This window comes from Ceratotherium simum, chromosome X, assembly GCF_057802395.1.
Source record: "Ceratotherium simum simum isolate JZ-2026a chromosome X, ASM5780239v1, whole genome shotgun sequence".
NCBI classification, from domain to species: Eukaryota; Metazoa; Chordata; class Mammalia; order Perissodactyla; family Rhinocerotidae; genus Ceratotherium; species Ceratotherium simum.
The window spans coordinates 114,551,324-114,578,464 of record NC_141940.1 but is presented as its reverse complement, the minus strand read 5'-3'; the positions used below and the strand labels follow the sequence as shown (position 1 = coordinate 114,578,464).

The 27,141-nt window shown below is 37.4% G+C and overlaps 1 protein-coding gene across 4 annotated transcripts in view; it reads left to right on the top strand.

The window, feature by feature from the left end:
- Positions 1-27,141, top strand: part of CDKL5 (cyclin dependent kinase like 5) — a 163,474-nt gene that overhangs the window by 95,177 nt on the left and 41,156 nt on the right. For all 4 annotated transcript variants that reach the window (XM_087427669.1, XM_087427671.1, XM_014791134.2 and 1 more), the window contains exons 4-8: positions 5,468-5,513; positions 15,397-15,533; positions 20,161-20,281; positions 22,225-22,284; positions 25,501-25,591. In XM_087427669.1, the coding sequence (XP_087283795.1) occupies positions 5,468-5,513; positions 15,397-15,533; positions 20,161-20,281; positions 22,225-22,284; positions 25,501-25,591 (455 nt within the window). The remainder of the gene's footprint in view (positions 1-5,467; positions 5,514-15,396; positions 15,534-20,160; positions 20,282-22,224; positions 22,285-25,500; positions 25,592-27,141) is intronic.

The window sequence follows — 27,141 nt, the reverse complement described above, 5'->3', positions numbered from 1 at the left end:
ATATCGATCTATAAGGTGATAGTGTCTGTGTTTGTAGGGTTTTGCTCCTGCTGGAGGAGCGTGTCAGTGTGTGAAAGCACTTAGACAGTTGGACATTTGCATACAAAACAAGGGTTGAAATATTTTTAAATGCTTTAGCAGTCAAGTAATATTTCCTGCTATTTGGATGAAGAAATAAGGAATTTCCCCCAAGGAAGGGCTTCCTCAGAGAGTAATTAGAGAACGAATTGTAGAGTATAACCTTTGGAGTGGTTTAACCCATGAATAGTAGAGTAAAATAAAATCAATATTTTTTTCTGTTCTGTTTTATAATGCATGTTGGATATTTTAAATTACAGAGCAAAACGTTTAGAACAATGACTCCTGCTACTTCCTTATACAGTGTATGATCGGTTTAGAGAATTCACTGTTCCAGAGCATAAGTAAATCAAGTTATGTAACTGCATTTTAAGTAAGTTAGTAAATTTTATGATTATTAATACCAATTAGTTGCTTTGCCAACATCTTAAGAAGGGACAGTTGATTCTGGGAATAAACCAGTGACTCAGGACCTTTAGACAGTCAGCAGCAGGAGTGAGTTTTGGTTACAAGTCTCTGTGTCCAGTATGGTTGTTCAGTAATTGAGGCATGATTTTTATGGGGTGGAGATCTTGAGAATACTGGAAGAAATACAGGCCCTCCAGATATTTTTCTATTTGTCACTACTCATAAAATTTATTTTTCATTCTCTTAAGTTTTTTTTCAGCTGAGGAAATTTATTCTGGAAAGTGTTAAATGTCTTGATATAGCTTGCTCACTTGTGGAGATAGCGGTACAATCAGGAACTCTTATCTTTTTGCATTCCAAAGTAATATAATTCCAATTCTGAGGCAGAATTAAGGGTGAGGTATGGAATTATCATTAATGGTTTACTTATATATTTTATCACATCCTTGGCTTGTTGTTTAAAATGTCAGCTTTTAACTAGCTCATTGTTTAAACAAAGCAAGACACTGAAACAAGTAGCAAATCTGCCTATCATGCTAACTACAGCTTGTGACATTCTGTTGCAGATGTTGTGGGGGCAATGGCATGCTTTTGTGAATAAATTGAATTTAAAACAGTTTTTTAGAGTTATTTTTCATATATTTTTCTTTTTTTGTCTACACTTATGTGTAGCATTTCTGGGTGGTGGTAGTACAAGTAATAAAACTTGGTGTATCACCTCCTACCTCTCCGTTAAATACTCATGAAGATATTAAAAAAAAAACAACTCATAGAAGTTCTGTAAATTAAGAAATTAAATGTTGAAGATCATTGGCAAAGTCCAGGGAGATGGATTGAAAAATGCAACCTTGAATGTCATGCTATTTATTCTACTTTCTGAGCCAGAATAGGGCAAACTATCCAAAGAGTAGGAAACCACAGGGGCTAGAAATAGGCAGCCATCTACAGTGGTAACCATCATCTGACCCTGCGCGAGCTGGAGTTCTTTGTCTCCCACCAGCCCACATCAGCACCTGTATTGCCAGATCTTTTCAGAGACTAAATGCCCCAAATACAGTAAGGCAAGAAGTAGAGAAGGATTGGAAGTGGCATGTTGCATCCGAGGATTCATAGATCCCCATGGCGAGATGTGGTGAACGTAGAGCAGTGGGAGCAGGATGTGCTAGGAAGTGTGGGCTTGGCAAAGAGCTTATTCAGAGAACCCTGCCCAGGTGGTCTAGTCTCAGACCAGCCAACCCGGTGAGAAGGGTTGCCAGGAATCCAGGATTTGAAAATGGGCTCGGGTGCATCAGTCTGCTGTTGAAATTCAGGTGGTGAAATACCCAACTACCCTTTTTGCTGCCAGATGCCAGGTCTGTTGGATCTCTTCCTGTCTTTGTAAGGATGAGTTAAGGAGGTGGGGGGACCTTATGAAAAGACATGGGAAGATAAAGAAAACACTGCTCTGAAGATTTAGAAGCAACACATAGTTCTAAAAATGATTTTTTGTAACAAGCAGATGAAGTTAAGTCTCCTAAAGGAGAGCCAGAAGGAGATATGACCTCTATAGTGAGAACAAGCTGAAACAAGGCAAAAATTGCAGAAGTTGGCTGAGATAAGGAAAGAAGATAAAGAAACCTAAAATGGAGGGAGTAAAAGAACAAAACACCTATTTATCGAACACCTACTGTGTGCCTGCTATTCTAGGCACTTATGATGCCTAGCAAACAAAATATACGAAACAATTATGAAAGATCTAACCTGAAAGTTACAAGGTTTCTAGTGGAAAATATTAGAAAAATAGGAGTAGAAACAGCATTTAAGGTTGCTGGAAAAAAACTTTTCTAAGTCCTTGATTTCCAGGTAATATTAGTTCAACACACACACACAAAAGTAGTGGGCATGTATCAATAAATTTGACTATGTAATAATAAGTTATATTCAACAACAACAACAACAAGACCCTAAATAATTCAATGACCACAACAATCTGGGGAAAATATTTGTAGCAAAATTTGGCAACAGCTTCGCATCCATGAATCAGTAAAAAAAAAAAAAAAATTAACCTTAGTAGACCTTATTTCACTTACCAGTTGACAGAAGAAAAACTTCTTGGATCTCATTGACATCTCAAGACTTTCTTTAATGATTGTATTCAGTGTTGGCTGTGGTTATAGAGTGGGAATTCTCATATACTGCTGAAGAGAACTGTGAAATGATATATTTTTGGATATTAGTTTGGCAGTAATGTTTATACCCTTTGACCCAATTATATCACTTACAGAATTTACTCTATGGGAATAAAGATGCAGATGTTGAATTATGTTCATTGATAGACTGGTTAAATAACCATCTATTAAAAATGGTTTTAAGATTTGTGGTTACCAGAGGGGAAGGGAGGCAGGGGGAGAGCGAAAGGGGTAAAGGGGGACATGTGTATGGTGACACATGGAAACTAGACTTTTGGTGGTGAACACAACGCAGTCTGTATGGAAGTCAAAATATAATGACGTACACCTAAAATTTATACAATGTTATAAATCAACGTGACCTCAAAAAAAATGATGGTTTTAAATATTACTTAATGACAGATCAAAATGTTCCTCATACAATATCAGGTGAAAGAAAAACAATATACAACGCTATAATACAATATTACTATTCCAATTTGAGAAAAATTTACTGGAAGAAAATATACCAAAATGCTAGCAAGGGTGACATGAATAGTTTTTGATTTCTTCTTTCTATTCCTTTTATACTCTTCTCATTTTATACCCTTTATATTCATTTATATTTTCTGTAATGAGTTTGTATTATTTTTATAAGCAGTTTGAATAAAAGTGAAATGTGAAATTCTTTCCAGCATCTTCTGCTCTTAATCGCATGTGTTTTCCACCAAACACTGAATTGATTTTATGTAGAAAACTACATCTACTTGGCTTCCTTCTTTAAGTAAATATATAAACCGTATTGAGTGTGTGTGTGTGTGTGTGTGTGTGTGTTAAGACGGGATTTCCATGGTATTGGTGAAAGGATAAATAAAAGAATAAACATTTCATTTTATTTGATCCCCTTTCAGGCAACTGTTTTATACAGTAAATTCTATTTATGAGATGCCAGAAACTAATGAATGGATTTCTTTCTTTAAGATGGTGTAAGTGTGCTAGTTATAAGTTTAAATTTGTAGTTGTATCAGGGGACAGATTTGAACTAAGCAAGACCTTTTATAAAAAGACGAAGTTAACACTTAGGATGCAATAAAAAGATGTAGGTGGGACTCTGAGTTTAGAGTGCAGTATAGGATGAAACACTGCCTGGAACAACTCGAAGTTGAGATGTGAGCAGTTTTATTCTCTTCCTGGACACATATCATGCTACCCCTTTCTTTGTGCTGTTAGTGGAGTTTCCTGACAGGGTTTTTTTTTTTTTTTTGGTGATGAAGATCAGCCCTGTGCTATGCCGTAGGTAGGTTGCTAGCCAGAACCATTTGAAAAGGAGCAGGGTAAGAAAATGGTATCAGTGTATTAAGAGAGAGTAGGTACCTAGAACAGTTACCTGGTTCCACCTGTACTGATCTTCTAGCTGATCATCCCCCACATCACTTTGAATTAGTAGTTATTCCTTCCCAATAACAAAACAGTTACAATATCAGAAAGTACCTGGAAGAGTGAGTACAAATAAATTGTATCCCAAAAGCTGTCTGTACTCTACAGTTCTATCTATTCCTCTATTAAAAACAAAAACGTAGTACTTTTAAGAAGAATCTTTTTCCTCAATAGCCTATAGCACTTATCAGATAAATTTTTTTCCTTTAACACAAATATGAAAGCTGTTATTTTCTTCTTTTTTTAAGGGGCAGGTGAGAAACAGAAAGTGTTTGATTTACAGACATAATTACAACTCAGGGTTTGTCTTTCAGCGTAATGATTAAAATGGTCACTTTTTTTTTCGCATTCATGATCCTCCTTGCTTTTGTAAAGAACTAAAGAAAAGCATATATTTTTAATACATTAAGGATTTGTACCTTGTTGGTTATTGCCTGGTATTGTGTCCAGTTTTAAAGCCTTTGTTTTGATGCAGGGACAATCTTTTATTAAATGATTTGCTCCTACAGATCTAAAAGTGTACCCACATAGAGTAAAAAAGAGCAGACCTGAGTCATTCAGAAGACCTTTCTGTATGACATGTTGGCTTTGAAGAACCTGTGTATTATTTTACCAAAAGCTTTTTTATTCCTTTTATAGACCAGAATTAGACATGAGTTATTTAATCTAATGGTACTTAGTTCTTAGCGTTTCCATTTTCTTTCCAACCCTTATTTTCTTCTCCTCCAACCTAAAAAGACAAAAAAAAAAAAAAAAAAAAAGACTTGTGGTGTTTCAGTTTAAAGTAGGGTCCTGCTCACAAACTACTTCTGTTAGTCCAGGAGAGCTAAATAAGGGCAGGGGGAAGGTGGAGATTCGTATTTGGTGGCAAATGTTTATCCCACTTTGGATTCACAATGACCATGGATAGTGAAGAGCTGCTGAACAACTAAATCTGTTAGGAAAAGGGAAGTGAAAGGAGGAGACTCAGGAGAGGCATTCTGCTACCAGCAACTACCAAGTATTGTAGAAGCCTGTTCTCTGGTCTTCGAAGCCCGAGTAAAATGTGTCCCTGGGCTTCAGAGGGCAGTACAGATGCTGCTCTGTTGTCAGTCATCCTGGCACTTTTGTGTAGCCTAAAGACATTGACACTTCTGGTTTATTCATGTTCTATCACCTTCTCTGCTCTTTGCCTCCCAACCCCTACCCCTTCTCCTTTTCCTTCCCTGACAATGTCTGCGGAGTGGTAAGAAAGAGAATTTTGTGAACCAAGAAATGAAGAACTGAGAAGGAGGAGGATCTGTTTTTTACTCTCTGGGTTCTTGCTACTCTTTCCCAGAATATACCCCCAGACAATTGGAATTCTTAATTTGAAAAACACTGGAGAATGACTTATTTCTGCTTCTTTTCCTTTGCAGGAAACACATGAAATTGTGGCAATCAAGAAATTCAAGGACAGTGAAGGTATATATACATATATATATATATATATTTGTTTTTTTTCTTTCTGTATTTAGTTTTTGTGAATAGAATGGTGGTAGAGATAGGATCTAGCTGATTAGACTCTGTTCCTGAGATTTTAAAGTCTTAATCTCAGAAAGTGAATATAGTTTATTTATTATCATGCTTTGCTTTGAAACATCTAGTTCCTTCTGTGTGAATCTTTTCAAACCTCATGATATTAGAAAACTCATCTTGTATTTTAAGGTATTGGAAATCTTGCTTCAAATGCTGGGTAGAAGGCATACTATTTACACTGTTTCTAAGTATTACTGAAATGAGAAAACTAATTTGAAGTAAATACTTCTGTGGGTTCACACAAGTAGGAAGTGCTATGTGAAAGGTTTCAGTATTGGTTACTGTGCTCTCTGGTTCCTAGTCAGTTAGAAATACAAGGATAAGTGGTATGTAGACAGTATTGAGGGAGTGATTTCATATTTAGAATAACTCATTGGAAGAATAAAAGCTTTACAAGAAGAAATACCATACTTGGAGGCTTTGGTCACACATCCAGACCATTTCAAATGGAGTATTAAAATTACCCTATGCTAGGCAAGATAGTTTAAGGTAAAGCATTAAAAAAACAGTAATGTACACAAAAAAAGTAAGGTACAAAAACAATAAATACATAAAGCATTTCAGTAGTTCATTAGGTTTTAAATCTAGACTATTTGCCGTCCAAAGATAACCAAGTAGAAAAACTGACCACAAAGACACCTATGGCCTTTAAGAAGCTCTAAGCAGGATTTTTCCATCTTTTTTTCACAGAGACCTACAGTAGAAATATTTTTTACATCCTAACTCATTATCTACATACATGATGTCCTATATATAACTGAAGCAAAAGCGTCACAGAACTACTTTATTTTAGGAATGTGAGGTTCTCCACTTTCCGTTCTTTCCTGCTCATATAAATTCATATAAATGCCTATTGTGGCATCAAATACATTGATTTCACCACTAATGAGTCACAACCTGCCATTTGAAAAATAGTGCTCCAGGAGTAAGAGGCACCAGCATAGCATCAACCCCCATATCTAAGTGGAAGTATGACAATAGCAGTCATAGCCTACCTTCATCAGTACACATTGCCTAAGTACTGTAAGACACCAGCCTCTCTATTTGTGAACAGTTTCATCACCCTTACCTTAGAGACTTAGCAAATATTAAATCACAAAAAAGGCTCACTAACAAAATCCTGGGATAGATTCAGCAGTGTTTGATGTGCTGATTATGTGGAGCGGGGAGCTTGAGCAGCCATTGTCTCTGCAGCCTTAAAGAGAAGGCAGTAAAAAACGCTTTTAGCTTGTTCTAAAAACAAAACAAAACAAAACAAAACAGAAGTGCTTCAAATGGTGTACCTGTAGTCTAACAAGGAAGCAGTAGCCCCAGGCCAACCCACTATGAGATCATTGGAAATGAGCTCTTTGAGCAGTGGCTTTGGGTTAACCACAGGCGGCTGAGAGACAAGTGGTGATCTACTAAAACTAGTGGTTGCAACAGTAGATCAAAGCACAACCTTCTCATGTGTGTAAAGACTTCTGGCTGTGCATTCATCTTGTAAGGCATATCATCAAGCGTCAGTTGCCACTAAAAATAATAGTTGTCATCAAATTTTTGAAAAGCATCTAGGCCACGTATGCCATTGCTTTTTTTAAAAAACACTAACATATTCTTCACAATGTCTATCCTATGTATACCAATTTTTAGCTTCAATTAAATGATATATTTGTACCTGTGTTAATGATACCTTCAAAGTGGCAATCAAGAGTGTATCTGTTGAAATTCATTGAGCACTGAGCCAGAGCTATGAAGGTAAATCAGGTTCAGATACTTTAAAGAAGCTTATGACCTGTTAGTAGAATTAAGACCTGTAAATAAATAGCAGTAAAACAGAGTAGAAAACAATCAGTGCCTGAATGAATTTGTATAATTTTGAAGGGTTAGAGATTGTTTCTAGCTGTGGCATCCTGGGAGTGTATGAATAGCCGACACATTATAGGAAACATTTGATCAGCCCTTATTTTACGGAGCTGACAAAACATGAATCCACTCTGCCCTCATCTCTGCCTGACCATTATCAGTTACCATTACCTTGCAGGCGTGCAGTCTTCCCCCCTACCCAACTTGCAGATGGACACCTTTGTAGGTGTGCCTGTACATACTTCTAGAGGGACACTTCCTAAACATTTCTGTGATCGAATCTGGAGACATATCCAATTATTCATAACTTTTAAGTTCCAATCCTATTCTAGGCACACTTTCCTACTGGTTCCAGTTCTTCCTGGGAGATCTCATACTCTCTTTTCTGTCTTTACCCTTTTCGTCCTGTCAGAGTAGTACCTTGCTTAATGGAAAGTAAGGGAACATGAGTGGTGAACAACCTTTTTGGAGTGTGAAGTGTGCATAGATAGTCTAGTACAGATGAGGATGTCCATGCAACCCTTATGTAAACCACTTAATTCTGAATCAGTTTATCATCTTAAATTTCAGTCAAGCCAATTATAATAAAAAATAGAGTTTCATGATAATTTTGCCCTTATTGTCATATAGCTCTCTTTAATCTGTTCTATTATTCTGAAAATATTCTTTTGATATTATGATAGTGACTTTTCTAAATCCAGTGTTTAAAAATCTTTGTGAAGATAGTAAAATAATCCTATAAAAACATTGTTAAACTGAAATAGGATCTGAACTTGGTCTGACCCATGTTCAAGCTAATCAAATGTTCTCACACTGATGGTATCAAGGGATATTTTATGAGAGTATATATTACCTCTCTTAGCTTTAAGAGATTATGATAATGCCCTATTTTCTTGTTAAATTCGTATGTATCCACAAATTTGAAAAAAACGTTTTTGAAACTACATTTTAAGGTAGACTACTATGTAGTTCAAGAGGTCCTTGTTGTCCCAGGATAATAGATCATTATTTAAAACGGGAACCAAAATTTTATAGTAAATAAAAGGTTAGATTGGGACTTTTTAAGTTGGGAAAATGAAACTAAAATTATGAAAATAAGTTTACTTTATCTTATAGTTAACACAATTTAGGTTATAATAGCAATTATGTGCTATTTCTGAGAAGAAAAAACCAAGTGTTATCTTTTGGGGAGGAGGGGCAATTTTTACAGTAAAATTGTAGGCTAGGTCAATGAATGACTTTCACGGTAAAAGAGGATCATTAAAAAATACACAAAAAGCTTTGTCAGTTTACTCTTCATTTTTGTATGTTCTTGTCTTTCTATCTTCATCCTCGTCAGTTTTTTATTCTCCAGTTGTTAGCTGATATAACTCAATCAGATCATTTATCAGGGTCTTTGCCTATGATCCTTCCTGAAAGACTTTGACACACTGGTTGGGGATAAAAACTCCTGTTAAAAAGGAGGAATGTTTTGAGTGATGACATTTTTATCTGAGATTGCTTCATTAGTTAATATTTTATTGTTTTGATGACTTTTGCTTCTTTATACATGATCATAAATATGGAGTCTCGATAATGAATTCTTAATGATACCCTGAGTGATAGTATTATGTTTGTCTATTAATGTAGGTTCCCACAGAGAAACATTAATTAATAAATACCTAACCAACTAGAAGTCTCCATAGAATTAGTTCTGCTCAGTATTTGGATTTTCTGAGAGGAGAAAAATGACCACAGACCAAACAGATACTAGAGATTATTTAGTTAAAAGGTACTTTTCAGACTATGTATAATGATAAATTTAGCCTAATTCTCCTACCCTTCCTATAACTCTAATCTTGAACAATGAGATTTGATGTTCAGATGTTCTACTCTTCTATCACTATTGGATCATCATTCTCATGCACACACATGTATAAGTGTCTGCCAGCCTCAATTTATTAAATAATCCAAGAGCACTGATTTAGACTAGATAGCTTTGGACCAGAAAGAATTAAAAACATTGTCTGTTCAACATTTACTTGAGAGGGTCCTATGGTCTAGAATTTATTTTTTTATTTTTATTTTGTGAGGAAGATCAGGCCTGAGCTAACATCCAGGCCAATCCTCCTCTTTTTTTTTTTTTTTTTTTTTTTTTTGCTGAGAAAGACTGGCCCTGGGCTAACATCTGTGCCCATCTTCCTCCACTTTATATGGGACGCCACCACAGCATGACCTGACAAGCGGTGCATCGGTGCGTGCCCGGGATCTGAACCCCGGCCGCCAGCAATGGAGCGCGCACACTTAACTGCTACGCCATGGGGCCAGCCCCTAGAATTTATTTTTGATATACATTTGGATCTTCTGATGTGACAACACCTTTTGCTTTTTTGGACTTTTCAGTCTTTCCCCAAATTTACAGGTGATGGGGTGAGGAGGGATCCTCCCTACTTGTCAGTGGGCCTAGGTACATGGTAAGGAGGCTGACTCTCAGGGCGCTGTGTAGCGGTCCACGGTTAAGATGGAATTTAGGTTGTGCCTCTGCTTTTATATCAAATAAAATTGCTTGCATTTCATATCCTGCTGCTGCTTATGTTTTCTGTAAATAAATATTTTTCTCTTGGAATGGACATATTTATTCTTCTTAATCATAAGAAAATGTTTAACTGATCGTCCATTCTTTCCTTCAATTTATTTCATCCTTATTTTTACACAGACACTGGAAAGCTCTCTCCTGATCTCTGGATCGAGGGAACTCTGGTTTCTTATTTTGAATAATGGTACAAAACAAGAATTCATAATCTTTGGTCCTTAAATTCAAGAACCTGATTTCTCTGTAAGAGAGACCTTGAAACAAAGTTTCCAACCCTGGTTAAACAGAGAATTCAGTTAACTAAGCTGGAGCATTCTGGCTACTCCTGGTTTCCCCACACTTCCTTTTAATGTCCAAAGTGGGTCTCGTTCAAACTTCAGGGATTCTTCTAGGATTTGGTGAACATTTTGCAGTTTTCATAATTTAATAAGTTCCCATTGTGCTTTACCTCGCCTTCATCTCTGAAGATTTCAGGGTTCTCATCTTTTTTGATATATATGACAGCTGCACCACCATTCAACTCCCCCTGGCCATGTTAATTGTCCTCCTGTTGATATTTCTTCTTCAGTCAGGGCAACCAGACTCAAACATGGTACCCTTATGGTTTTGTGCAAAGATGGGTTGACTATCTTCATCCCCCACATTGTACCTGTTTAAAGGTCCATTTTTGGGGCCCTCTTTGGCTATACAAGAATGTCAGGTTTGTGATTTCATAAAGTAGGTTACAGCTATTTCTGGATTTCTTTTCTAAGCCCACAGTTCTTTAAAAATAGAGCTACAATAGAGTTTTTGCTCATCTTTAGATTTTTCTCTTTTCATCACTTATTTATCTTTGCATTTCTTTTGCGTCTGTGATCTTTCTTCTTAAAAGTTGTTTTCTTTTACTTTAGTGAATCTCCCTTCTTGATTTTTAGATGTGTTAGCTTGCCTAACTAGCAAGCTTAGAAGTAGGTTAGTTTTTGGTTTTTTTTACATAATGTCCTTTTTCTACGCTGCCATTTAGTCATCACTCAGTAGAATTTATATAACTTTGTCAGAGTTGCTGCCTGAACTAAGCCAAACACCCACAGTGGTAACTGATGACCAGGTCCACCGGCATGCACTGAAGCAGGAATCACATGGAAGTACCAGCTCTTAGAGCTGGAAGGACCTTCAGAATCATCTAGTAGGACCCCAACTCTAGTTTACAGCCAAGGAACCCAAGGCCCCAAACTGCACAGTTAGTATGTGATTAACTGGGACTAAGATGCAGACCCCAGGATCTTTGTTGAGTTTTTCTTCCACCCATACCACGCTGCTTTGCCACTCAGCTAAGGAGTAGCAGAGTCTAGACCTGAACCTGGGTGTTCCTGCTCACTCTCCAAAGCTCACTCACTGCCTTACGCCATGTCGCCCATGTCCCTGTGTTCTGCTCAGTGTGATATTCTCTTCATTCATCCTGAGAGAGTTATTCTTTCTAGACTTGGTTTCTTCATTTGTAAACTAGAGGAGCCTAGCCTAAATAAAGAATCCATGGGATTATTTCAGCTGGAAGGCAGGGATTTTTGTGCTCACTTCAGTTGGCTGTGCTACCACCTTTAAAAAACTGCCTCACTGAAGAGCTTTGCTACTTTCTGAACCTCTGAGGAAAGAAGCACGTGTAAGTGGAACGTGCATTCCTTTTCCCCATCATCTGGTCGTTTAGTGCCACAATTTTCATCATAAAGTACAGGGTAGGCCAGGAACCTTAAAAGTACTCAGAGAAGGAAAAATGATAGGATATATCAAGTCATGAAATAATGAAAAGTAGACCATTTTGCTTGCACTTAGGGAATTAATAACTCCACTTCCCGCCTGTTCCCATTCATTACAATCTTAGTGCTGAAGCACTTACCTCAACTTTTAATACCTATGACTGGCATGAATTAGAGAAGCCTTCATTTCCTAAAAAAGATAGGCTACTCAAATGAGGTGGCTTTGGCACTGCGTGCTAGGTGATTTTGTGAGCTTCTTTTTGAAGGTTCGTTTTTCTTCTCTCTATACCATTGTTAAGTAGAGTCAGTATAGATTTGAATGATGTATATATAACAAAGTACCAAAATTTAATGAGGTTTAGGCTCATAATCAATGAGATTTTAATGAAAAGAAATCACAGATCATTAGATTTGGAAAAGACCATGGGATTTTTAGGGTGTGTATGGGGGGATGCCTGTGGCTTGCCCATAGTCACATGTCGCGGTGTTAGGTGATTAAAAGGATTCAAAATCGAGGTCTCCTGAATCCTACTCCAATGTTCCTTCTGCTAAAGCCATTCTGCTTCAGTCATTCTGAGGTGGCTTTATCTGTTAGTCAAAGTGAAACCGCCACAAGTTGCTAATAATACAAAGCTCCCTTTTTTCAGTGGCTTTTTAGGCACCAAGAATCCACCAAGCATTTGATTAGAAAAGATACACCAGCTGTATTTACTTTGGACTTTGTTGCAACATTTATTTGTACCCAACTCCAGCATAGCATATGGATGTTTTTAATGATTCAGTATATATGTGTTCTTGACCCTTAGTGCTGTCAGTTTTCTGGGGCCTCCATTTTTCATAATCACATATTGTAGAAGACAACCAGGGGTAGAGGTGAACAGGGGAAAATAAATTCAGTTTGTCTTATTGCCTGAAAAGCTGCCCTTTCAAAGTTCTAGCGAGAGGAGATTGAAAGCACTGTACTCAAAACTGAGAGGGCAAAGTGCCTATTTGCCATCACATTGCTGCTTCCCATAAGTCTTAAGGGAATAAGAGCTAGCCACATATGAGCAAAGATTTCCTCAGGGCGCCAGTGAAAGCATTCACGTAGGAAGTATTTATTGATCCCCTCTTTGTGGCAGGTATAGTGCTCAGTGATAGGGTGTGAACTGTTGAACAGCAGAACTTAGACCTGTGCTCCTAGAGCTCTCAGTTTAGCAGGAGTGGCCACACAAGTGGTAAACCAGTAGGCAAACAAATACAGTAATACAAGTGGTGAAAGAAAAGTTCGGAGGACTGCAATAAGGAATAACGGGAGTGGAGGCCTGCTTTGGTTTAGTGGTCTGGGCACGGCTTGTGAGGAGTGCCATTTAAACTGAAACTTGAAGGAGCCAGCCCTGTAAAGAGTCTGGGTAGTAGAATGCGAGTTCTAGCAGAGGGACCAAGTTCAAAGGCCCTAAGGTTGAAAAATAAAGTTTGGGGCTATTTTGGGAACTGAAAGACTAACGTGAAGGAGGAGGAGAAGGGCATGAGATGGGGATGGAAAAGCAGACAGGGACCAGGTCATGAGTTGTCTCTTGCTGAATTACTTCCTTGTTGGAAGATCATTTGCTTCTTATTGAGATCTGCATGGCATTCTGTGTCTTGGAGATAGGTGGATTTTAGTTTGATTACCCCAACCTTGAGAGTAACTCAGATGGGATAGCAGAGGAGCAGGTTAGCCTTCTTCGGAAGACTAAAAGCTTTTAGCATTCCCTAGACTTTAGCAGTTCTAACAGTCACAAGACACCACTTCTCTTTCTCAGCCCCAACTTGCAGAACAGCTGGACCTCTGTCCCCCAACCCCCCAACCCCCACAATCCTCTAAGCCACTTTGGGAAGTCCCCTGATCACATTGCATCTCCCTATTGCCAGGTGGCCCCCACTGTTTTGTGCTCTTTTCCCCTGCCATGGGCCCTGTGAGTACCCAGTTTCCAGTTGACCCCCCTGATGTGGGCTGGTTCACTGCTTATGCCACTGTTGGCCTTTGCTCCTGCTAGTTCTTGCCTTCTGACAGGCAGTATCTCTCTCTCTTCTTTCCTAATCTGTGCTCCAGCATTCTCCAACAGTTTTCTTGCTGAGGTAGGGAGAATATTTCACTTGTGTAACCAGTTCACAAAGGAGTGTTGACTTCATGTTCCCTGTTTGTTACAGATCCTCTGGTGCTACAAAGACCCTGCTTTTATTACAGTCTAATTTCTTTAAACTCGGTTTGAATGGGGGTTGGGAGAGGGGCTGGGATAGAAAATAATCGAAGTACTACTGGCACTGCATTTAGAATCTCCCCTCCTGCTTTGGCCCCCTTCAGGCTTTTTCCTCTTGTGTGTCTTGCCTAGGAAGCATTTCTTCCTAGAAGGCATCTTAATCTTTCTCACCGCTTTCCCCAAACTCCATTTTCTTCCTCCCCAGACATGTCTGAACCTGAGGGTCACACAACTTAGACTCTCAAGCTAGGATTCTGACCCTTACCTAAAACCTTGGAGCCAAATGTGTTGTAGACTTCATAACTTTTGGATTTTAGAATGGAAATATAGCATGTTACGTTAGCACCCCTTAATCAGATACTATTTCTAAAGCATATCATGAATATTCATACTAAATGGGATAAACAAAGACTGTAAGTGGTCTCATGTCAGTTCAGGTTTTGCCTCTAAAGAGATTTGCCATAAACTTAGAAAAAGCGTTCAGGTTTTAGACTGATTTTGGGGTTTTTGAAATTGCAGATAAGGAATTATGAACCTGTATCCTTGTTTATACATACGTAAACATGATAGGTAGACTTTCCTGGCTAAATCTAAAGCTGTCATAAAAACTTATTTAAAATGAACTATTACTTTCCCTGCCAATTAATCCATTAGAGTTACTGTGACTTCTGTCCTTCCTCCGTGTCTGTGGGGGTTAGCATGAGTGAAGTTGATGATATGGAAGGGTATATTGGTTCAGCATTAGTTCTCCAGCCCAGTACAGCTGTACCATCTGGGATGGACAGACGGACATGCCACAGGAGGACAACAGGAACCTATAGCAGCTGCTATTTAGAGAGAAGATCAGACACTCTTAAAATTCCCTGCAACTTGACTGTGAGCTGCATTGTGCATGCCTGGCACGTGACCTCTGTTCACTAAGGTGGCTCACATGCAGCCTGAGGAATAAAATGCTCTTTTAGGCCAAACTTGAAAACATCAACCTGCTACAGATGCTTCACAGAGGTTCCTCTGCCCACTGAGACTGTTGATTTCTTTTTACCCTTTTAAACTCCCTCCTTCCCCAGTATGTAGTGTTAGAGTTAAAATGACACTGGAGTCATATGTCGTATCTATAAGTCTATGTTGTACACATACGTTATGCTCTAAGGAATATAATAAAATAGAAGCAGAAAATTAGGTTTGTGCTGATCAAGTAAGCCTTTTCTTCTTTAAGTTTCTTTTTCTTGATCCTTTCACTAAAAAAATGTGATATTTAATATTCCACCCTTGGACTTTTTATGCAGAAGTACTCAAAGTGGAATGTGAAATTGGTATGTTTTCAGTGTTCTTACAATTTTTTGAACAGTGGTTTGAAAGCTTTAATTTTACTCTATTCACCATCATTTACATTCTAGAAAATGAAGAAGTCAAGGAAACGACTTTACGCGAGCTTAAAATGCTTCGTACTCTCAAACAGGAAAATATTGTGGAGCTGAAGGAAGCCTTTCGTCGGAGGGGGAAGTTGTACTTGGTGTTTGAGTATGTTGAAAAAGTAAGTCACTAATGGACTCTCTGGAGATTTGCCTGACTCTTTTATTTAGGGCTGTCTCTGACATTCTTCAAGGAAGTAGTATTATCTAGTATGAGTTGTCAATGTACTCATAATCTGAAGACTTTAAAAATGAAAATATCCATAATCATTAAAAATCCTGAAGTATATTGAAGGATTTTGTACGATTTTACTGTACAGAGATAATTTTAAATAGTGTATTGATTTGGCTTCTGAAGTCTTAGAATCTGTGTTCAGCAAGTAATGTTTAGATTGGTTTATTTTAATTAAACCTAAGCAAGGCCTTTGAGGGAGAAACAAGTAAATTGACAGTGACGGTACAGGATGATAGAGGTATGTGTAAGATACCTCGCAAGCGTAGGATGGGTGTCTGAATCAGACCTAGAGTGGCGACTGAATGGGCTCATGAAGCAGCCTTTTGTGAATTGCCAGTGCTTTGGCTTCAAGGGAAGAAGATGTGCCAGGGGGCACAAGGTGAGGCTTGAGGAGGTAGATGAGACCACAAGAAAGGAATTGGAAGCATGGGAGAAAAGAAGAAAAGCACACATTGTTCAAGTTTTCTGCGTACTTGCTTTAGTAATTTTTTAAAAAATTGTTAACTGTTAGTGACAATTTTAATGATGTGACTTAAGGGCAAATGTACCCTACAGTAGTCAGTATTGTGTGCCTATGAATTTCTTGGAGAGCAGCTGACCTACAGCAGTTATTGTCAAGAACTTAAATAAGTGCCTTAACAAGAGTAGAATCAACTAGAGCCAGGCAGACCTTTAGAGGTTTCCTTGATGAGTAAATTAGGGGGCTCCTGCTAAACTCCTATTTTATTATCTAAAGAAGATTAAGACTGGAGAGGTCTATGTTTGCTCTGGGCCAATTCCCAGGTGCTTTGTATGTCATAAACAACAGTGTCACCACCACCACCATTGTCACAAAATGGAAATCAGTGGTGCCAAGATGACTCACCAGTAATGTGCCTTTTGAATTAATTCAGCCTTTAAAAATTATTTTTCTAATTAAAAAAATATATATAGTGATTTCATTACAAGCAAAGCTTGAAAAATATTACAGGGCTCTTTGTTGTTTTAAAACACTGTTTTATGTTTCTTTTCCAAAATCTGTATTAAGATTTCTTTTTCTGTGTCAACGTAGGTATTTTCCTAAGGGACTTTCTCCACCAAAATAAAACTGAAATTTGATATTTAAAAAAAGTTATTAAAAAAGGATGGCTGTAAAATCAGATGTTCGTTATATTAATTTTTAGTTGTCAAAAATAATCATGCAGTTTGCAGTTTTCCCTGCCAAATAATAAAATTCTGACAGATCTATTTCAGTTTATCTGTTTTATTTCTGTTCTACTCATGGTGATTGTTGACAATTAATAACAATTTAGTATGAACAAATGGAGAAATCGCCTCTGTGTATCAGACCATTTGTCGTGTCTGAGATCTCTCTGCTGGTAAGTGGCAGAGCTGCTGTCAGAACTCCCATCTTCTGACGCTCAGACCTGGGATTCTTGCCCTGGCCCTGTGGTTTTTCAGTGGAAGGTGACTATCACACCCTCCCATCAGTGGCAATGCCTAACAATTGACAATGAGTCTCAAGAGGGCAAGGAGAAAGATGCTCTTAAAGGGTAGGAGGTTGTAACAGAGACCCAGGATTACAGTGACTTAAACAAAATAGAAATTTCTTTCTCCCTCCTGTACAAATACAAAGGTAGGCAGTACCAGGCTGGTATGGTAGCTCTGCTCCACAGCCGTAGGAGACCCAGGTTGCTTCTGCCTTTTTTGCTCTACCACCCCTGAGATGTTGCCCTTGTCTAGCTCTCATATCCCATTGGCCAGGACTTAGTTTTATGGCCACACTAACTGCAAGGCAGAGGGGAAATGTACTCTTCATTCTGGGCACCTGTGCATCTACTTACAAATTGTATTACTGTGGAATAAGGGAAGAATGGATATTGGGGGCCATTCCTCTCTGCTGCTGAGGAATTTAGAGTTGAACATGAAATGAAACATACAATTTATTTTCTATATTACAAAGCCCTCTTATTCCTCCTGTGTATTGGGTACCTCCTGTGCATTTGTTACTTGAAAAAGGCAATTCAAGTGGAGAATCGTTAAAAAAAAAATGATGCATGCATACTTTAAACATTTTATTTTAACTGAAAATATATCGATATATATTCATTTACCACTCTTTAGAGGTAAAGTCAAGGTCTGTTGAGTATTGATCTTCTGATTGGAGTTCTGATGTGTCTTTCTTGCATACATCATACCCATAACACATCAACTGTGAGATCCTGTGTCAGCTTCTTTAAAGTGAAGCAAAAGTTTAAAAATATTGCAAAGCAATCCTCACCCCCACCAGCAGCCACCCCTTGCCAGTGTTTATAGTTGTTGCATTCACATTTGATTAGATGGAGGCAATATGTTTAGTGGCTTTCCTTTATTAAATCTTTCCAAAGTATTAAACTTTGTTTTCTTATAAACAGCAACTCTGTTTTTTTAAAACATTATTTCATTGGTTTATTTGATATTTAATTATATTAAAATAACAAGTGCATCTGTTATAAGTAGGTATGGAAGTGTTATAAACAAACAACTGATTGTTTCTATGTATACAACTTGATTGGTGGGAACAAAATCGTCAAGTTGTATTAGAGCAGCGATTTTCTAACTTTTTGGTCTTAGGACTCCTTTACACTCTTAACATTACTGGGCACCCTAAGAGCTTTTTATTTATGTGGGTTTTATCTATTAATATTTATCATATTAGGAGTCAAAATTGAGCAATATAAAATGTTTATTCATTTAAAAATAATAGTAATAAACCTATCACATGTTAACATAAATACGTTTATGTTAAATACGTTTATGTGTCAGTCATTCATTCAAGTAAAACATGGTGTTCCACAAGAAAAGTGGCTGGTTCAGTTTGCAACTTGATTGCCTAAGTGCGTTTCCTCAAGACAACGATCAGACTTTGATATGCAGCAGAAGTGCTTTATGCATATTCCTCATTTTATCATGTAGATTCCTAAAAAGACATGTACTCAAGAATTGAAATTTAATAAAAGTAATAATTTTTACTGCTTCATCAAAGACATCCTTAACTAAAACTGGCTTTTTTTTTTTAACTGAAAGGGTTGTGGCATTGAAGAATCCAATGCCTTGATTCATGCTAAGGTGCCACCAGTTTACCCATCGTTGCTTTGTGCCATCAGTGTAAATGCCAACAGTGAAAAAGACAGACAGCTGGGTGTTACTCTGAATATAGTTTTGACTTCATGGGCTCTCAGCAAAGTCTGAGAACCCCCTCCAGAGATCCACAGATCACACTTTGAGAAGTGCTGTCCTAGATGGTCATCTACAAACAATAGGCTCTAATTCTGCCATAGGCCTTAGTCTTGTGCTTTATAGAGGGAATGGAGACTGGTTGGTTGATCTGGAAATCCAGTGGAGACTGGTTAAGTGGAGTTTCTACTTAGTAAAAAATTCTGCATGAATGTCTCTGACTCCAGACTAAGATTTTTTTTGTGTGTGTGAGGAAGATCAGCCCTGAGCTAACATCCGTGCTAATCCTCCTCTTTTTGCTGAGGAAGACTGGCTCTGAGCTAACATCTATTGCCAGTCCTCCTTTTTTTTTTTTCCCCAAAGCCCCCGTAGATAGTTGTACGTCATAGTTGCACATCCTTCTAGTTGCTGTATGTGGGATGCCGCCTCAGCATGGCCGGACAAGCGGTGCGTTGGTGCGCGCCCGAGATCCGAACCCGGGCCGCCAGTAGCGGAGCGTGCGCACTTAACCGCTAAGCCACGGGGCCGGCCCCCAGACTAAGATTTTTGAATTTTGATTTGTTTGGGGTCTGTGAATTTTTATTTCAACAGTATTTTCTAGCCTGTTTTAATTTCTTAATGATTGTATTGATCACTGCGAATTTTAGGGATCATTTCCTTTAAGAATATTTTCCAGGGCCGGCCCCGTGGCTTAGCCGTTAAGTGTGTGCGCAACTAGAAGCAACTAGAAGCAACTAGCAACTTCTAGTACAGCAACTAGAAGGAGGTGCAACTATGACGTACAACTATCTACTGGGGCTTTGGGGAAAAAAAGGAGGAGGATTGGCAATAGATGTTAGCTCAGGACTGATCTTCCTCACAAAAAAAAAAAAAAGAATATTTTCCGGGTCTCCCAGAAATATCTTTAAGGCTTGATTTGCAAAATTCTATTAAACACGTATAGTGCACTGTGTTAAAATGACTGTTTCCCTCCTCCTTTATACATTACAGTGTGTTGTCTCTACTTTGATTGCTTTTCCCTTGAAATTATGCTGAAATGATGCCTGAAAGGTTTTAGGGAAAGTGAAAAGTGCACAGGGTTTTTATTTGGGACAGCACTGGGGAGTAGTAAAAATGGAATTTCTCTTAGAAGAGAACCTTGATTTAATACAAGATCCTGCTTCAGCATGGAAAAGGTTGTAGATGGAAAGCAAAACAATTAAAAAATGCATGCTGTGTATTGGATGAATTATCATCCAAGATGCTATTTTAAATTGTTAATACATGATTTATGGGCCTGCCTAATTTTGGAGATTAATGACTGCCTATTTAATTTTTAGAATATGCTTGAATTGCTAGAAGAAATGCCAAATGGAGTTCCACCTGAAAAAGTAAAAAGTTATATCTATCAGCTAATCAAAGCTATTCACTGGTGCCATAAGAATGATATTGTCCATCGGGGTAAGTATGGAATTTTTGAAATGGAAAATATTAAGGGAAACATCAAATCAAGTTAACAATAGAATATGTCACGTATTACTGTCTTAAGAATATTTCCATAGACACTGACGTTCCATTTAAATTAAATACATTTTGAACGTACAGGATATGAGACATTGTTTGGCCTCCATGTCTCCTTTTGTATTACCGAAAGGACGGACTGCAAATTTATTTGGATATTATGGTGAGATCTCTGTTTGTATAACCAGATCCACTCTCAACTGTAGAAACACCTAGTGATATAAAAAACTCAATAGATGCGAACTTTGAAGCTTGCTTGGTGGGGAAAAGACCCTCTCCATTGCCTTTTTGTCCTGCAGGTAGACCAGGTAATGTGAAACAATCCAGAATCAGGCTTTAGAGGTGGTCCCTAAGTCACTGACCCCCCTTAACAGTCACCTCTCATTTCCTCTCAGACCCAGGTCCTCCAGTCTGAACCTTTACCCTCTGATTTTCCCTACCCATTAGTGAAGAGTGCCCATTGTTTGCAGGTTGCGGGCATGACCAACCTTGCATAAAGGCCATGATTATACTTCCTTAAGCTGTTTTATTTTGTTCTTTATTGACATGAGGTGGATAGTTTATAGCAATAAAAGGCAAATTACTTGCTCAGCACCATTTTTGACTCTACACCATTTATCTTCTCCTGATAATCTCTCTTGCATTCTAGAGTTTTACAGTAATGGGACACAAATTGATACAATAATGAAGCTAAAAGATTGCAACATTATCAGAAAATGTTGCAGTATCCACTTCTTGTCTTTGAACTGTCAAATAAATGAATACTACATTTAATTTACCTATACAGACACACAAGGATATCACTTTAAAAAGAGTCTCACTTTAAGAATAGCTTAAAGGTCGTGTGAAGAGTGCCAAGTCCTATTATTTCTAGAAAGAGAGAGTATATGTTTCTCTTGTGTTTGACTTTCATAGCAGTTACCTTATCAAGGTTGTTGGTGGCATGGATAGATCTCCAAGTCAAATGGACATCTAGTGTCAAGGGTAATGATTCTAATAACAGTCTATACTCGAGTTTGAGGATATTAACAAGGAACAGATTTAGCTGCATTTCCGTAGTGATACTGTGATTTGGTTAAATGTATAGTGAATTAATGGTTGTGAATTAGCAGTAGAAACCATGATTCTGAAATCTACAGATTTCACTCCTACCTCTTCCCTTTCTCCATTTTCACCTCTACCATATGATATAGATGACGGATACTCTAAAAATAGAATTGTGAGATGCCTTTCAAGGGGAGAATTAAACTGCATCTTTTGTGTATTTTTATTCTTCAACTCCCACATCTTCAAAAGATACATGGAAAAAATGAGAAATCTTATCTTGACTCATTTAGTATAGCTTCAGATTAGATATTTATAATTGTGAACCACACAGAAAAGCTAAAGAGATATGTAAATATAGAAATTATACAGAAAATTGTAACAGAAAATATATCTTATATGTATTTTTTCTTACAGTAAATATAATGCTATCTACTTACTTTCATGTGTGTTTTTAAGGTATCTTGTGGGTGTAAACATTTTATAGTCTATCTCCAAAAATTTGTATTATTAGTATTTTATAAAGTAAGAATAGTCCTTCAAATGTGATGGCCTAGATTCAATTATTCTTACATTCCTTTCAGAGATCCAATTAATACCTTTAAGATTTAAAGGGAAAAAATATTTTTGAAATTGTGGTCTGCGTGCTTCTCAAAAAGAAATTAATTGAAACTTTTATGTACCAGCATAAAATGTATCACTCTGCTTTTCGCTGCTACAGGTTTCAGTTCAAGTTACTCTGGATATTTCTAATTAGGGGCTGTTACAGTGATCTAACAGTGTCAATCAGCAGACTTGGAACATTTTTTAATAATTGTCTTTTAATCTTGATACTCCAGATATAAAGCCAGAAAATCTCTTAATCAGCCACAATGATGTTTTGAAACTGTGTGACTTTGGTAAGTTAAAAAGAAATTGAGCCCTGTAAGTACAGAATTAATTTAATATAACACATAGGTAGCTTTTACAGGCATATTAAAAGTATTTATTGTGTTTTGACTTAAATTAGCAGGGGAACATTCTGTTGGGTCAGATGTTAAAAAATCGATTGCTGGAAGAGTACTACTCTCTTTTTGCTCTGCATAATATTGTCTACTATTTTAAAAAATTCATCATGCAGTATTTGTTTAATGAGAATTCAAAGCAAATACATATATATGCATGTATTCGTAAGCCCAGCATTTAATCACCCCAGAAAAAGAATTTTCTAGGAAATACCACTATGGCCTTGTGGTTTGAGTAGGATAAAAAAATATTAAAAAATTTTTTTCTTAATGTTGATAGAAATTGTTTTAGGTGTAATCAGAAACACTGAAAAGATGCCTATGTAAATATACACATACGTATTGTGTACATGCAATAGTTATATATCTGTAAGGTCAAAAGGCATTTTTATTTATTTATTTTATTTATTTATTTTTGTGTATGAGGAAGAGTAGCCCTGAGCTAACAACTGTTGCCAATCCTCCTCTTTTTTTTTTTTTTTTTCTGAGGAAGATTGGCCCTGGGCTAACATCCGTGCCCACCTTCCTCTACTTTATATGGGAGGCTGCCACAGCATGGCTTGATGAATGGTGCGTAAGTCCACACCCGAGATCCGAACCCGCGAACCCTGGGTCACTGAAGCGGAGTGCGTGAACTTCATCACTATGCCACTGGGCCAGCCCCTCAAAAGACATTTTTAGAACAATTCCATTTATTCCCTTTAAATGTTCAATGAATGAGATTAGTAACTGATGTATAATATTCCAGCTCCTGGTTGAGTATACAAGGATGTTTTTGTTTTGTTTTGTTTTTTGATTTTCTGATTTTAGTTTTAGATGCTGTCTTGCTAAGGCTAGAACAGTTTAAACACCAAACACATTCCAATCTAATCAGAGAGAGACACACACTGAACTCCAAAATGATAAACACAAATTCAAGATGAATTGAGATGAACGAATACAGAACCACTTTGTTTTTTTTTTTTTTTTTTTTTTTTTTTGGGGAGGACCAGCCCTGAGCTAACATCCAATGCCAATCCTCCTCTTTTTTGCTGAGGAAGACTGGCCCTGGGCTAACATCCATGCCCATCTTCCTCCACTTTATATGGGACGCCGCCACAGCATGGCTTAACAAGCGGTGCGTCGGTGTACCTGGGATCCGAACCGGCGAACCCCGGGCCACCGCAGCGGAACGTGCGCACTTAACCGCTTGCGCCACCGGGCTGGCCCCTCAGAACCACTTTGAAAAAGACTTTGCAGTATAATGACTCAAGGAAGTGTTTGAGTTGTTCTCTCTCTTAGTAGAAAATTCTGTATTGTTTCCCGTAGATATAAAACTCTGTATTAAGTGCTATTAAACATTTAAATTAAAATAATTCAGAAAAGTTTTAAAACTATAAATTAGGGTGTTTAGGTTGTGGGTCACTTTTTAAAATTATACTTTTGCCTAATACATATGCTGAGAAATGACTTTTTTTAAATGTTATTTTTTCATATATTCAAATATAATCACAAATACAATGTAGACCTCTGCATATAAATGAGAATGCATTGCCTTATCATAAGCATGAGTTAGATTAATGCTTAGGAGATGGATCGCACAAGTGAGAAATGGAAGCATTCTAAGAATTCACTTGGTAGAATGACCGATTTTGTCCAGTGTAGCAATTGGAAGCATGCATAGCTGTTTTCAAAGAATTTGAATATTATGAATCTGCTTGCCTGAGGAAAATGTTTTACCGGGCTTAATTTTCTTCATACTTTATGATAAGGAATATTGCAAAGAAGAGTCCTGCTGTATCCTAAACATCTTAAGTGCTTAGAAGAATAAAAAAGGAAAAGATTTTGATCTTGGCATTTTTAGCATTTCCTTAGCATTATGATTTTCAGGAACAATATCTATTTCTGAGTTCCTATCCGTGATTGTGATTCCCACCCAATTCTGAGCCTTTGTGCACCTTATACTCCCTTTGCTATGCATCCATGATTCTGTGGGTTGGTGATCTGTTTAAGCTTCCAAGTTACTGAAATTTGTAAAACAAGTTATAAATACAAAAGAGATGCCCGTAGAGTGGTTAATAATAGGAAAAGAGTATCCTTGGTCTAGCATCATTTCTTAAAGAAAAGACAATTTTAAATGGTCAGGAAATTCCACATGGCAGCACCACACGTGGCATTCTGTGCCCTGTGCATCCCCGACGAGGACTTCCTAACTGTTTTCCCTCCCAGAGCATGTAGCTCCTTTGTTTGGCTTGAAGAACCCAGATCAAAAATATGAATATTTCTTCAGAATATGTCTTACAAAGAAGTATTGATTAACCGAAGTTAGTTTTTTTTTTTTTTTTTTGCTGTGGTTTTTATTTTTTACTGTTCCATTTTAAGAAACACTATTTTCTACTTTTCAAAGCTGACATGCACCTTAATTTTTACCCCTAACTTTAATGTTCTGGTTCTCTATAAATATTCATAATGAACCCATATTGCTTTTGGTGAGTTCGATGGGTAATTAACTTACCTGCTGGTTTATTTTGTGGCCCCAAAACCTTTTGAAAGGGTTAGGGGAGAGGAATAATGATAAAAGTCTATAAGGTAATTAAGATATCCCTAATATGCTTCTCAGTCACATTAGGAGATGAAAATAATTTTGGCCTGCTTTATTTCCATCATTGCCAACCATTAGTTGTTTACTAACTGATCAGCAACAATAGATATACAAATACTATGTAAGTGCCGCATAGCAGAATTACTGACTGGCTGCGATATGCTAGTTCAGCTTTGACTTCTGGCTCTTGTGGAGACTTCATTTTGTTCCTAAGATTTACATTTATGGGGAGAGCTGATTTAAAAGTATGCTCTGAATGCTTATAAAAATATGCGATGACTTTGAAAACATGGATTTCTTTAGCCTAGAGGAGAGACTGGTTTTATAGTGAATACATTGTATATTTTACTTAATGTATGAACAATGGACTAACTTTTTTAAGTAACAAGGACACTGATAAACAGCTCATTCAGTACCAGTCATTATGTTCTTTTGATGTTGCTTTAGGATATTACTTGCACAGAAATATTTTGCCAAAATGAAATTATTTCTTTTTCAAAGTTACACCTTTGGGCTTTGCTATCTTTCAGGTTTTGCTCGGAATCTGTCAGAAGGCAATAATGCCAATTATACAGAGTATGTGGCCACCAGGTGGTATCGGTCCCCAGAACTCTTACTTGGGTGAGTTGCCTTCCCCAAATAGAATGACGTCTACATATCTGCTGATCCTATATCATTAGCTTTGAGACCATCTATGGAAGATAAGAACTTCAGTTCATTAAATGCCAATTACCTATTGTAGTGTAACAAACTACCTAAAAACTTAATGACATAAAACAAGCACCATTTTATTTGCCATGATTTGGGGTGCCAGCAATTGGGGGGAGTCAGCAATTCGAGTTCAACTGGACGATTCTTCTGCTGGTCTCACTTGGAGTCGCTCATGTAGCTATAGTCAGTCAGCAGGTCATCTGGAGGCTGGTTGGTTTAGGGGGTCTCAGCTGGAACAGACCATCTCTGTTCCATGGGGACTCATCCTCCAGTAGGCTAGTCCAAGTTTCTTCATATGATAGCAGAAGAATTGCCTGAGCAAGAGGGCAAGCCCCAAAGCAAAGGTGGTTTTCAAGCCTCTGTTTGCATGACTTTTGCCTCATTGGCCAAAGCATGTTGTTTGGCTAAGCCCTGATCCAAGGGATAGAGAAATAAATTCCACCTCTTGATGGGTGGAGTGGCAGGTGTACAGAAATGGGAGGAATTATTGCTGCCGTCTTTGCTAATAATCTTCCACATTAAGAATGTGGATATCCACAGAATTTCACATTATGGCTCATCTGTTTGTTAATTCATTCATTCAGCAATTACTTACAGAGTATCTCTTATGTTCAGCCACTTGGCTAGACACATGGTGTAAATATTGAACCAATTGCCATTCTTTTTCTGAACAATGTAAATCCCCTTTGATGATAAATGGCTATTCAAACTAGCACTGCATTGATATTTTCCTCAGCAATACCTCCATGTCCATCCACTTTGTGCCCATCCTTCCACTTTCAATGCTGTTTCATTCATCTGTCAACACCAGAAAAGAGTCTTCTGATAAGGTTCTTCTTTTTAATACGTTTTAACTTTAGAGCCTAAGAAGGAGCCTGTAGTCTTGACTTCCATCATTGTTTCATTAACAATTCTCTACCTACCCTAGTTGTATTTTCTTATTTTCCCTAGATTGTATTTCCTTCTTTGGGACCATCTAAGGATGGAGAAAGAAGGCACACTCTACAAATAATTTTAGATAAATTATGGTGGTAGTGATGACCAGTGCGTTTCATGTCTTTTCTTTAGTTTGCCATACATGTATCTGGGAGACATGAGAAATTTAATTTTTAAAAGATACTTTTTATATAATAGAAATATAAATTTCTGTATTTCTTCTGAAGGTCATGATGACTATATGTTTAAGTTACTCACTGAGGGTTTATTTTTATGTTAGCAATTGATTTCCTAGTGTCTACCAACCATTTGGTGGTAATCCCTGATTCATTGCTGACCTAGCCTGTAAGAATTATTGGTGTCAGTTATTGAAAGCTTTGCTGTTTTTTTGAAATCAAAAGCTTGCACTTTATCCTGGGAAACAAATGTTGGTTAGTCACTTCATTATTTCTCTTTGTGTGGATAGATTTTAGAATTTCTATGCTCATTTTTAAACTTGGATTTAGGATTGATTTTCTTTCTGT